This window comes from Sinocyclocheilus anshuiensis, unplaced genomic scaffold, assembly GCF_001515605.1.
Source record: "Sinocyclocheilus anshuiensis isolate Anshui unplaced genomic scaffold, SAMN03320099.WGS_v1.1 scaffold763, whole genome shotgun sequence".
Taxonomy (NCBI): domain Eukaryota; kingdom Metazoa; phylum Chordata; class Actinopteri; order Cypriniformes; family Cyprinidae; genus Sinocyclocheilus; species Sinocyclocheilus anshuiensis.
Window position 1 is genome coordinate 159,862 of NW_015548255.1, and position 13,460 is coordinate 173,321.

General features: G+C 38.2%; 1 protein-coding gene across 3 annotated transcripts in view; it reads right to left on the reverse strand.

The window, feature by feature from the left end:
* Positions 1–13,460, reverse strand: part of LOC107655429 (adenosine kinase-like) — a 184,361-nt gene that overhangs the window by 129,743 nt on the left and 41,158 nt on the right. For all 3 annotated transcript variants that reach the window (XM_016442914.1, XM_016442911.1, XM_016442913.1), the window contains exon 4: positions 11,832–11,910. In XM_016442914.1, coding sequence (XP_016298400.1) covers positions 11,832–11,910 — 79 coding nt within the window. The remainder of the gene's footprint in view (positions 1–11,831; positions 11,911–13,460) is intronic.

The window sequence follows — 13,460 nt, forward strand, 5'->3', positions numbered from 1 at the left end:
GTGAGCCCGTACCATGAGGTGATGCGCATGGAGAGACGTCTGCGGTCGGCCTCTGAGGGTGCAGGAGGACCCAGACTTCACCTAAACCTCAGGGATCCTCACTGCATGGAGGGCAACACTTTATCCAAGCAGAGAACCAGTTCCTCATCTTCCAAACTGGGCAGCCTGGTAAATATAATGCCATTCCACTGCTCACATTTTCTAAAATCAGTCATAGATGAACTGGTCTATTTGATTTAAATGCATGACTGTCTTGTAAAACCATTGATGTAGACTCTCAATGTGTCTTTCCGAGGGATTAAATTCCCACCCAGCGATATAATCGCAGTGCTTAATTAAACAGACAAATCCTCTCACACCATTTTACCCAGCAGGTCAGCAGGGCCAGTATCCATGGGTCACTTTCCCTCTGTAGAAGGCATCTGTAGAAGATTCCAGTCCAAATGTTGTTTTGCGAAATTTAATAACAATTTTAGTCATTATTTGCTCATCCTCATGTCACTCCAAACCTGTATGACTTTCTATTTCTGTGGAACACAAGCCAGAGATATTATGGAGAAAAAGTATAAATATAAAAACTAATTTGAAATATGAATAAAAGTGTCTAAAGACACTTAAATGTAAGTTTCTAAATTATAATACAATAACAGTGACACAAACAAAATATTTTTGATTCATGTACTGGTTGCTTGTTTTGATGCAATTACAGTGAAAGGGGACTGATGCTTTCAAGTTTAAAAAAGACTCAAAAGGATATGAACACAAATAACTATTGTAAGACTTCTTGTAATATATTGTATATATACACCTTTACTTGAAAGGTCCAGGTTCTGGTGAGTCAGTACTGTGGTAAAACTTAGCCCTGAAGAAAAAAGTGACGTGACGTGGCCAAGTATGGTGACCCATACTCGGAATTAGTGCTCTGCATTTATCCCATCCAAAGTGCACACACACAGCAGTGAACACACACACACCGTGAACACACACCCGGAGCAGTGGGCAGCCATTTTTTGCTGCGGCGCACGGGGAGCAGTTGGGGGTTCGGTGCCTTGCTCAAAGGCACCTCAGTCGTGGTATTGAAGGTGGGAGAGAGCGCTGTACATTCACTCCCCACACCTACAATCCCTGCCGGTATGAGACTCGAACCCGCAACCTTTGGGTTACGAGTCTGACTCTCTAACGAGTCTGACTCTCTAACCATTAGGCCACGACTTTCCGTCCGAAAAAGGACGATCGAATCAACTCTGAAATGTAATTGAAAAGTCCAAAGCAGGTGAAAGATATAAGAATATTTCCAAGTCATTGAATATGCCGTGGAGTGCAGTTAAATCAATAATTACGAAATGGAAAAGTGTGGCACTGCTGTGAATCTGCCTAGAGCACACTGTCCTGAGCTACTGTGCGAGAAGCAGTCTTTTGTGATGCTTCATTGTAACCTAATCACTGGGTCTCATGGATTCTCATTCCTCATTCACAAGTTGTTTCATTAGAAAAGCTGTGATTGTGAAATATCTAGTTGACAACATAAAACAGCCTTTTTGTACTGCAAGTATTTTTTTAAAGCCACCCTCTGTTTATTAAAAGCAGACTCCAGAAAAATTTTGTCCTTTAATCTTTTCACAGACCTCACAATAAACCTGTGGATTATGGGTAATAACAAGAGCACTGTTCACAGCAGGCCATTTGAAGTCCAACAGTGATTGTGTTGAAGTTTGTTCAAGGTGGTGGAGCACAAGCAGTTCTTTGATTCCTGTAGTGGTGTTTTCAGTGAGAACAAATATATGTACAGTGCTAACTGTTAGCATGCTAAAGTAGTACCAAAGACTTCAGATATACAAAGGCGGTGCACTCATATTACTATGAATGGGAGAAAACGCAACTTGCATTATTATGGTGGATTAAGTCCCGCCTTCTAAATAAGAGAGCCAGTTAAAGTCATCACATCACTGCAGCTGCCATTAGAAACTCTGTTTGCCATAGAAACAGTCATTGTCCTGAGACCCGTGCTTAGGACTGATGGCATGTGCGCATTGGATAGGCCAGCCTGAAATATAAGCTTTTTCTAATGTTATTTGAACATAAAAAAAAACTTTTATTTCCCCATTCAAGGAGATACGACTTGGCCTTGGACGCCCGAAATAGCTGGAGGCGTTGCAAATATCGCTGCTGAGTGAACAGACTTTCCTTGAAAGGGACTTTGTTACTGCACACTTTCTACATGCTAAAACTCAAATATTTAAAAATTGTGTCTCTATTTGAATGTACCAGTTCTGAAAATATTAACTAGTCAACCTCATAAGTAGTTATTAGATGTGTAACAGGATAGTCAACCATACTAACCCATCCCTATTCACTAGTAGCTTGCTTCTTGAAAATGTACACTGATTTGAAAACAGCTGAACTACTGTCACTACTGTGAACTACTAATAAATGTACACTATTACTCAAATATTTGGGGTTGGTAAGATTTTGTAATGGCTTTGTCAAGTCTCTTATGCACACCAAAACTGCATTACAATATTAAAAAAAGAACAGTTATTTTAAATACCTTAAAGTGCAATTTATTCCTGTGATGGCAAAGCTGAATTTTCAGCAGCCATTACTCCAGTCTTCAGTGTCAAACATCAAATGAGAAATCATTTTAATATGTTGGTTTGGTGCTCAGGAAAAATTTCTTCATTAATTATAATATAATATTACTATTTAAATATAATATCATAAAATCTATAATATAAAAATATATTAATGTAAATACTGTGATATATATTATTGGAGTAGAAAATGCAAAAGAACAGCATTTATTTGAAATAGAAACTTTTTAAAGGGGTCATATGACGCGATTTCAAGTTTTCCTTTCTCTTTGGAGTGTTACAAGCTGTTCTGACCCCTTTAAAAAGTCACTTTTGCTCAATTGAATGCATCTGTGATGAATAATAGTATCAATTTCTTTAAAAAATACTATTATATATATTTTCTTGATGTCACCAAGACCTGTAGACCTGTCAATAAATTACAGTATGTTAACTAGTCTGTTTATGACAAAATAGGTTATACAGTAACACTTAATAATAATAATTCTCACTATTAACTAGCAATGCATATTACCAGCATATTGGCTGTATATTAGTACTTATAAAGCACATATTAATGCCTCATTCTGCATGGCCATATTTTAGACCCCTTAATCCTACCCCATAGTAAACAACTACCACCTTACTAACTACTAAGCAACACATTAGGAGTTTGAGGCAAAAATCATAGTTATTAGTTAGGTAATAGCGAGAATTGGACCTTAAAATTAAGTGTGACAGAAGGAACTAAATAAACTAGCAGATGCCACTCATTGACTAGTCGACCTTTGTGAGACAATTTTCCACATAAGTATGTACTGCCTGTAGCGAGTGTAAGACAAAGTGAACTTTTTTTTTTCTTTAAGTGAAACCATACTGAATGGATTTATAGGTCACATAAATAAAGCCCAAGACTAAGAACAGTGTGGAAAACAGTGCATCACCTACCCTTTTAGACTATGAGGTCTTGAGATAAGACAAGAGCACTCTGATAAACGAGAGCGCTCGAAGAGAATTGGGAGCCCCTGCTGGGAGGCCGGTGGACTGATCAAACCAAAGATTAGAGCTGTTATGATCTACTCTGCTCTCCGACTCCCTATGGAGGCACAAATGGTGAAATATTAGCTGAGACACAGCACATGTGCTCCAGCCACAGACAGTCAACTAGTGTTAATTTTGTCAGCTATTTTCATTTTAGTCTTAGTCCCGGGCTAAAATGTCCTTGTTAGTTTTTATCATATTTAGTCAACCTTAACCGATTTAGTTTTAGTCTAGTTTTAGTCCAAGAAAATCTGAAGTATTTCAGTCTAGTTTTAGTCAATGAAAACTTGACATTTTAGCAATAAGATTATTATTAATTAACCATACTGCAGTATTCATTTTGGCAGCCATTTTTAATTTAGTCTTAGTCTTACTCAAATGTACTTTTTAGTTATCATATTTAGACAAACGTGTCCTATTTTTTGTTTATTCAATGAAATGTATGAGCATTTTAGTCAGGTTTTTTAGTCAATGAAATATTAGTCACATTTTCGTCATTTGTATAATGGTTAAACTGATAAAAGAATTCTCAAAATTATAATCGTAATGACTGTTGTCATTTGAGAAATTTACTTTTGCATTTCAGGTATTGCACTTTCTCCAGTAAGCACAAATCAATAGAATGTGGACACATACATGGTGTAGTTTACCCTCATCTAGTGTACTGATTTATTATAGGCTTTTTATTAAATAAATTAACACCAAAGACTTATGCAATCTCTCTCTGTATACATTATGAAAACAGCTAAAACAAACGAAAAATATTATAACAGTGAAATTCCTAGTAATTCCACTAATTCCATAATTGCAATAGTCTATTTCTCTATCAAAACAACAGCGACTGAGTAAGTGTATTTATTCAGCGATCACAATCGCAAACAATATAGTGAGAGCTCATGACAGAACACTGACCGGCTGAATGACGCTTTCATTTAGATCGCTAAACTCCAGCTTGTTTGTTTTTCAGATCATCTGCGGCGGCGCTTCCGCAATGAGAAGCGTGCGGAAGCGTTGCTTAAAATAAGCAAAACACACCGGGCAGAAAATGTATCAATTTAACAGCGAAGCTCTGATTCGGGGATTAGAACTCTTGATATCTGGCAACCGCACTCATGAAAGCTCGCGTAGTAGAAGGCGTGTAGAGCAGTCTGCAATAACATTTTGTCTCCTTTTTTGACGAAAATAAAAAGAGGTTTTTGTTAAAGTTTTTATCTTTTTGAATACATTTTAGTCTCGTCTTATTTTGTCAACGAAATTGCATGTTGATATAGTCTTAGTTATCGTTTATTGACCTTATTGTCATCTCGTCTTTGTCTTGTCTTAGTCATGGGAAAAAAGCTCGTCAACGAACATTTTTCGTCATAGTCTTTGTTAACGAAATTAACACTACAGTCAACAACAGTAGTCTAGAGTATCCACCCCTACACGCTTCCAGTAAACAACGTTTGAGTGGAAGGAAAAGAAAAGGTGTGATTTCACAAGAATTCTGCTAAAGCTCACCCTCAGCATTTGGGTGTAACCTGTGTAAACTGTTCTGGTCTCACGAGAAATGCACCGCTTCCTGTGCAAGACTGAAATGGATGCCAGTCCGCTGCTCTCCAGGAATGCAAAAGGTGAGTCTGTTACGCTTTTCTTTTGCAGGGCGCTTAATTGTCTGTGACCCTTCATCAACTCAGGAAGGAAATAAACTGTTCTTGGCAGCGCAGTTGCCAGAGAAGCTGGCGCTTTTGAATGTTAACATTCAATTAACCTTCTGTCGAGAAATGGAGGAGCATGCTTAATGATGGGGCTGTTTTCGGCTTCACACTGCACTGCACATCATCTCCAAAACCTGCAGGTATTTAGCAATCATTAATCAGACAACCTCCCTGTGCTCAAAGTACATTAAACATTCCCTCTGCAGAAACCCAGAAGAATGAGGAGGATTTCACACTTGCACGTATATAAATCCTCAATCGCATACAGGGAGGTATTGAGAAGTTTTTCTACTTTCATTCTCTCCATTGTGAATATCGGACACAGATGTTGCGGCCATTCACCGTGGAGAGTTTAGTGTTCCCTGGTATGTGTCTTGTTAATCTCATGAGCCTTCAGAGCTTTCAAACTTTCCTTTCTTTTGCACTAAAATTTCCTTTCGTCTAAACGTTTCCCACTGCCAAGTTTGATACACGTGTAACATTTGCCATTTTCCTCCCCTTTCCACTGAGACAGCTCTTCCATGAAAGACAAAAAAAAAATATATAAACTCTTTATCGAGAAAGGTCAGATGGACACACAAGAGACTTTTTTTCAAAGGAAAGCAAAGTCAGTCAAGTCAAACATGAGGTCATGGAACGTTTCGTCTTCTAGTCTGATGTCTGGTTCTAGGCACCAACTTTTCCCCAATTTAAGTTTCCATGCAAAAAATATGAACTGGGAAAGGCCTTTGTGTGCTGAAGAGAGCTAAGTGATTTTCTTCACAGAAGAGTTCCAACTACAGAGTGCACATGTGTTTCCAATAAAAGAGTCCGGTTTGAGTCCAAGGTTGGGCCCCCTCACCACTTTGAAAAAGAATCTGTGAAGGCACCATGAGCCAGCGACAAATGGAAAAAAGGAGAACAGAAGAAGCTGAGGAAAGAAAGGTTGCAGAAGCAAAGATATATTTTTGCTTGCTTGCTTGCTTTTGTTCACCCAAAAATGAAAACTGTCATGATTTGTTCACCCTCATGTCATTCCAATCCTGTATGGACTTTCTTCTACAAAACACAAAAGAAAATATTTTGAAGAATGTTGGTAACCAAACAGTTTTGGTGAATATTGACTTCTATTGTATGGACAAGTTCCAAAGAATAAAGAAAGTCATTTAGCTTTGGAATGACATGAGGGTAAGCAAATTATGACAATTTTAATTTGTAGGTGAACCCTTTAATATGAAACACCAATTATATTACACTTATGATGTGAGAAGTTGCTTTCAAAAATGTCAATTTTTAGATAATCAACCTTATTAAGACTCTCAATATCTGCCTGAAACACTATGCATGTGCTCAAAAGTGGCAACTGTTCAAAGCTGTAGGCCTCTCGAGCTCTAGAGGAGTAATTTAACCTCCCAACGGAGGCAGCACCTAACAACTGCTCTCTCTGTTAGTAAGTGTCAGCCTCTTCCCCTCTCAAACTCTCCGTTGCTCAAGGGGCCGCACCAGGGGTGCACATGTAATGGAGCAGAGTCTTGGATCACAGTGCAGAAGAATGCTTGAGGGTCATTGTATATACAGTGGAGGAGAGTGTGATTCTCTGCCCTGGCTTTGATGTCTGGGGCTGTAGAGCAGTGCTGCTGCGTTCTCTTTGCAGTGCTAGATAAAGAGAATGGGAGATCGTTACTTTCTGCGGGTGAGAGTCTTCATCTGTGAAAATCCTGTGGGGCAGAGTGGTGCCTGTTAGACTAAGACTATATGTCTCCTGCACAAATTTACCAATTCAGACACATCAAAAGAACCATCCGGGGAGGCTTAGAGCTGAACCATTAATAGATTTATATTGACATCCTAGGCTTTATATAAGAATGAGGAATGTATGCAGTAACAGAATGAAATGTCTTAAAGGGATAGTTCAGACAAAATAAATATTCTGTCATCACTTATTCACCTGTATGCTGTTCCAAACCCATATGACTTACTTTCATCTGTGCAACACAAAAAGACAAATTCTAAAGAATATGCTTGTTGCTCTTTCCATATGACTACAACGAATGGGGACTAGGGTTGCAAAGGGGTGGAAAATTTCCAGTAAATTTCTGAAAAATTTCAAAAAAATCCCTGGAATATTCCAAAAAATCCTGGAAAGTTTCCAAAATTTCTGGAATGTTTCCGAAATTTACTGGAAACTTTCCACCTTTTTGCAACCGTAATGGGGACTAGAGCTTTCAAACTTCAAAAAGCATCATAAATGTATCATTTCAATATTTTCCAAAGCTATTAGATAGGTTTGTGTGACAAACAAATTAAAAGTTAAGTTGTAAAACCAGATCAGCCTGGTGCGTGCCATGAATCATTGAGAATGACTCCATAAACTGAATCAACTAATTCATTGAAAAGTTCTCATTCAAAATAATGACTGAATCATTTAGAATAATTTCGCAAACTGAATCAAATTATTAATTGATAAGATCTTAATAAAAAAAAAATGCTTCATTCACAAATGAGATATCTCTACTTGACTCATCAACTGTTATGAAGGAGATCTATGCCAGAATTTAAGATTTTTAGTAGGGATGCACCGATACCACTTTTTCCAGTACTCGCCCGATACCGATAGTTTTATTTTTGGTACTTGCCGATACCGATATTTTTGTTGCATTTGTACATTTTTTCAATATTGGGTACAGAAACCAAAAGGGTATGTATAATGTTAGTTGGTTAACTTCATTTATCAAATAGATACAGTCAAACCAAAATTTATTCAGACACCTTCAACATTTCTCACATTATATTCGCTATAGTTTAGAAAATGGTAATAAAATATGACAAGAACTCATCGTTTGTTGTGTCAGAACAAATTCATCTTGATAATGATCATTTTGATAGAAAGGTATGTAATAGATTACAATCAACCAAAATAATTCAGACAGCTGTTAGTATGACAGTAAATCCACTCAGCGTGCTTTGTTTATCAGCTCGTGCACACCAGCTATACAGGCGTTAATACCGAATGTTTAACATTATATTCATTGCATACATATACTTCGTAGTAGACATCCTTAACTCCTTTCTGCTGTCTGTTGTTGGTGTTTCTTTGTTTGAATATGGCGCTTATCACATGCTGTGTGGTATCGGCGTTTGGTATCGGGTCATTTTAACGAGTACGAGTACAAGTACAGGAGACCGGTATCGGTGCATCCCTAATTTTTAGTGAACAATTTTTTTGTCAATAACAATTTTAGTCTATTTCTTACACAAAGATATCAAATGACTTTAAATATAGTGCACATTTTGAAGTTTGACAGTCCCCTTATTCCAACTTTTGCGTTCCACAGCAAGTCATACATGAAGGTGAGTGAACTGTGAGTGATTGGATCTTTAAGAAAGACTCTTTGGGGAATGTGTTTTTGCTGTGTGTGTTTCTCTGGAGCGTACAAATGGAAGGATGAGAAAGGAGAGGGGATAAGTTGGCAAAAAAAAAAATGGTGATCCGTTTGATTTCATGGTCTCAGGAAGAGCAGGGAAGAAGAGAGAAAAGGTGATGTAGCGTAAGCGAGATAGCTCTGCCTCTCCAATGACTGGTTGTTCTTGTGTAAATGGTCTACCTATCTTGGTCAGGTATTGGGAGTGGAACATGCTCCCTCCCACGTCTGCCAAGCAGTGCCCGAGGCTGAAAGCAGCCTCCGATTGGAGCACCTCATCTCCACATGGGCGCTTTGATGTACGCGCACAAGACAGCCCATGTCATTGCGTTTGAAAGCTCTCGTTTTCCGCGACACTGACACACAGGTTGCGTTGCTCCTGGCGATCCTGGTGTTGCCATGTGTTAATCTCAGAGGCCTGGTTCCGCATCAAGCTTCCCTTCTTACGTGAAACGGCTTTGAAGAGCTGTCTGATCAAACCACTGCTTAACAACCCACATATCACTGGGAGCCTTCGTAACTACCGCCGCTTCAAATGGGCACAAGTTTAACCGCCCCGACTCTGTTATCTGCGACGGCAGGTGAAGAGCTGGAAGATAGTGCAGACATCCTCGCAAGGATGTTTACAGCAAATCCTGTTAAGCAAAATAAATGTTGGATCACAGCAGAAAAAGAAAGACTTAAATTAAGAATGATTTCTCTATTTCCTTTCCGGCTGTATTCGAGTCATAACAAATGTGCCTGACAACACAAGGAGTCAGACAGTAAAGTAATGAAATCACATTTGCTTGCACTGGCAGTTTCCCAAATGATTATCCACAGTCTTACCTCATCACACACCAAGGTCTGTATTTCATGGTGATAGATGCAATGTGTGTGAAAGTCTCTGCAGCCTAATGCATCTGTAGATTTGGATGCTTGAGCATCATCTGGAGATCATCAGAAAATTCCATGTGTCTGTTTAGATTATATATATCTAAATAACTCCTGTATTTGAGGTCTTAAAAATGTTGATGTCTGCAGCCACCTGCAAAAGTACACAGCAGTACTGGACATGTGCTGGAGGAATCAAACTCGGTCTACTTGGGCCCTGAGGGCAACAAGGCCATCTGAGCAGATCTCATTCTCTGCTGTGACAGCACCCAACTGGACCATCTGGGACTTAAGATTATTTCTGTTGTTGGCCTTAAAATATATCACACAAATAAAATATCCCACTCAGACGTGAAGCATCATGATTTGGGAATACCCAGAAAGAGTTTGAAAAAGTGAAAAACAATATTTAGACTTTCTGGAAACACTCTAATCCAAGAATGGCTGCGGTCTAGGCCAGCTAAAGTCAAGGACTGAAAAGATCTTAAGATAACCGTCTCTCGTTTGGGCTATAAATCAGGGAGATGCATCCAACTTTAAATCTGGCTGTGTCTGATGTAACAAATATAAACCTGTAAAACTGGAATAAAAATGGACCCAAAAAAGATAAATATACTGCATTCAACCCTCTACATTGCGAGTAAATCACTCGCATATGCGACTAAATCTTACTCTGGGCGACTAAATGATGTCTAATATTAGCCAATGGCTAATAAATTCTCAGATTTTACTCGCCAGTGTGTGGGTTGGAGGTTAAGTGTAGCACAGACATATTTTCACTCACAGAACACTCTGACTGAGCGCTTCAGAGTTTCACTCTCCGTCAAGCGATCTGTGCTGTATGGATGTGCAACGCACCGGTATTTAACGTACCGTAAACTCTAGTGCGAAGGCGCACGACTCCCCGTCGCTTTGTTCTTTGGAATTCCTCAGCGTTTAAGAACTGCCGCTTTCTCCTGTAGCAGACGGAACTAATGCGCAAACGGCAATCTCATTGGCTGGCACTCACCGCGATTCAATTGCCAAGGTGTCCGTAGAGGGCTGTGCATGCAGCATGTTCTTAAAAGTTAAACTGTGGAAGAATTACTGTGTACAAGTCTCACCCCTGACATTATTCTCACAAAAATTAGATGGTTTTATGATACATTTCTTGTGTACAGCAATTACCAGAGCTCAAGGTAAAACTCCACCAAAAGTAACAATTTACCCACATATTATCAAACACGTTTCATGATGTTTTCACACGTTTCATCATTTTCTAATATAGAATGTTTATCTAGTTGAGTTTACTGTCTCTACAGACACTGTAGTGACCAATAACTGTCAGATATCTTAGCCATCTCAGATGTGAGTGGGAACATATGTAGCTAACAAATTTTTAAAATTTTAAAATAAATAAATGAATTAAAATACATATTTTTAAATCATTAAATATTATTATTATTATTATTATTATTATTATTATTATTATTATTATTATTATTATATTAATAAATCAACATTGAATTATAACACTCCAGAATGAACTTCAAACCTTGAGAAACAAAAATCTAAACACATCAAAATCTACCAAGGAAGAAGATTGTAGATAACTACAAAATGTAACACAGGGACTATAAATAAATAAATAAGTACAAAACTCTAATGCTTTATTGTTATTATATCTTATGCATTATTTACAGCAAAAAAAAAATGTACAGCTAAAAAATATTTTATTTGATTTTATTCTGGTACACCCATAATTATTCAGGATTAAGAATTCTTCTCAATGATTGAAGTATTATAAATATCCATGTGTCCTTTTTATATGGTTAGTAAAAATATGCCCATATAAGGAGATAAAAAAAATATTCCTAACAATCATCGCAAATATCAACTCTTTATAAAGATATTCATTTATGACATATCGCAAACAGACAATCATCTGACATCTTGACCTTTAGACCTCTGCTGAGGAACTAGATGCACTAAACTTCTTAAATTAAATATGTTAGCATTTTTTTTTAATCTTTGTGGTTTTTACAGACATCCTAGTTGAGCACTTTAGACCACAGAGGATGTACAAAACCACCTGTCCATCTGAGAGAGATGCATGTGTATGATGCATTTGGCAGATGTTTTTATCCAAAGCAACTTACACTGCATTCAAGCTATACATTTTATCCGTTGCTGCATTCTCTAGGAATTCACGACCTTGTCATTGCTAGCACTGCATGCATTAAATACTGGCTACAGCTTTGAGCACCAACCTGCGCGACTTTTACAGAGTTCTGAGTGGCACCTCCAGCGTGATATTCAACCTTGAATTTCTTGACTATCTCTTCAAACCTAAAAGAGAGAGAGAGAGAGAAAGAAAAAAGGATTGCATTAAAAAAAAGCTTTATGCATGCACACATAGAATTAAAAGCAATAGATATATATGGTGAGACTTTTGATGACACTGAAACAAGGGTGTTTTATTTTTAACACAGGCCTTGTCCAGAGTACAATCACAAGATCATCCAGTGGAGATGCATTGAGAACAGGAAACCTCAGACACTGTAAACAGGAAACAGAGGACTTGAATCCTTGTGCCGCAGGGCAGTGAGATTTCTGTCACCACAAACCTGTCTGTGCAACAGATTTTAACAGCATGCAAATAGTCTGAGTCACTGAAGGACGTGACCTCCCATGGCCTCTGCAGTCCAAACACACACACCCCGAGCTCCTCTCCACACAACCCCGATGTCTGAAGCTGATATTCATCCAGTATTCAAGAACCATCTGACATGCTCAAATGATGACAAACACTGTTACACTGATATTAAACAATATTTTCATGCAGTGAATCCAGGGGCAGCTGTTGCTAAGGGAAGTAGGACTCTTCGCTGCGCCAAATGAACATCATGATTGAAATCTGTCAGCAATTTTCACAAATTTACCTGGAATTTTCAAATGAATTTCAGTGGCGATACCAGTAACATGCTGCCACATTCATTAACATATGGCTTTTTAAAAGCAAATTAAGATTAAACTCTCAAAGCAAATTCTAGTACTTTAGAGACACTACTAAAAAGTGCTATATAGAAAAATGTTTTGATTTCACCAACAATAATAAATCAAAAGAATAGACTGACTAGTCACATTAACAATAAAAATAGCCAAACAGAAAGGCTTATTAAATTTGTGTTCATGCTAAATGTAATAGAGGTCGACCGATGTATCGGTTTTGCCGATTAATCGGCACCGATAGTTGATTGCTGGAACTATCGGTTATCGGCAAAAATCCATGCCGATAGTTTTCCGGGTTGCGTCCATTGCTGGAGCGGCTGAGAAGGGGCTGCTGTCATTATACAGTGCGAGAGCGGCCTCTAGTGGTTGAAATCGCTGACAGCACGTCCTATTTGTTTAGACAAGTGATACTGCACGCTGAACAGAGTGGGAAACTTCAGACGCGGATTTAAATGCAGCCGACAGAAAATCCTGCCGCGCCACAGAGCGCCATTCACATAGTTTTCCTTTAAATTACATTATATTGGTCCCGAATCATTGTTAATGTACATAATGAATTGTGTATTGTGCATTTTCAGCAAAACGTTTGTCTTTCTGTGGCTCTAATAAAGTCTGTGTGCTTCATTTATAGAGCTATAATATAGGTCGCGCTTTCTCTTTCCGTTTGCTCCGTTTTTTAACCATCGAACTTCAAACTCATCCTTGTTCATTCTTGAAGTAAACTTGTGTCTGTTTGGTGATTAAATAAACTGTTTTAGACCGCTGCTCGAGTTGAACGCGATGCGTCTGAAGTGTGTGTGATACCAGTGAGTTCTCCTAGACTCAGAGCTGCGCTTTTATTTTGATTAGATAATCATCAAGTGTTCAAGAATAGAAGCAGTTAAAGT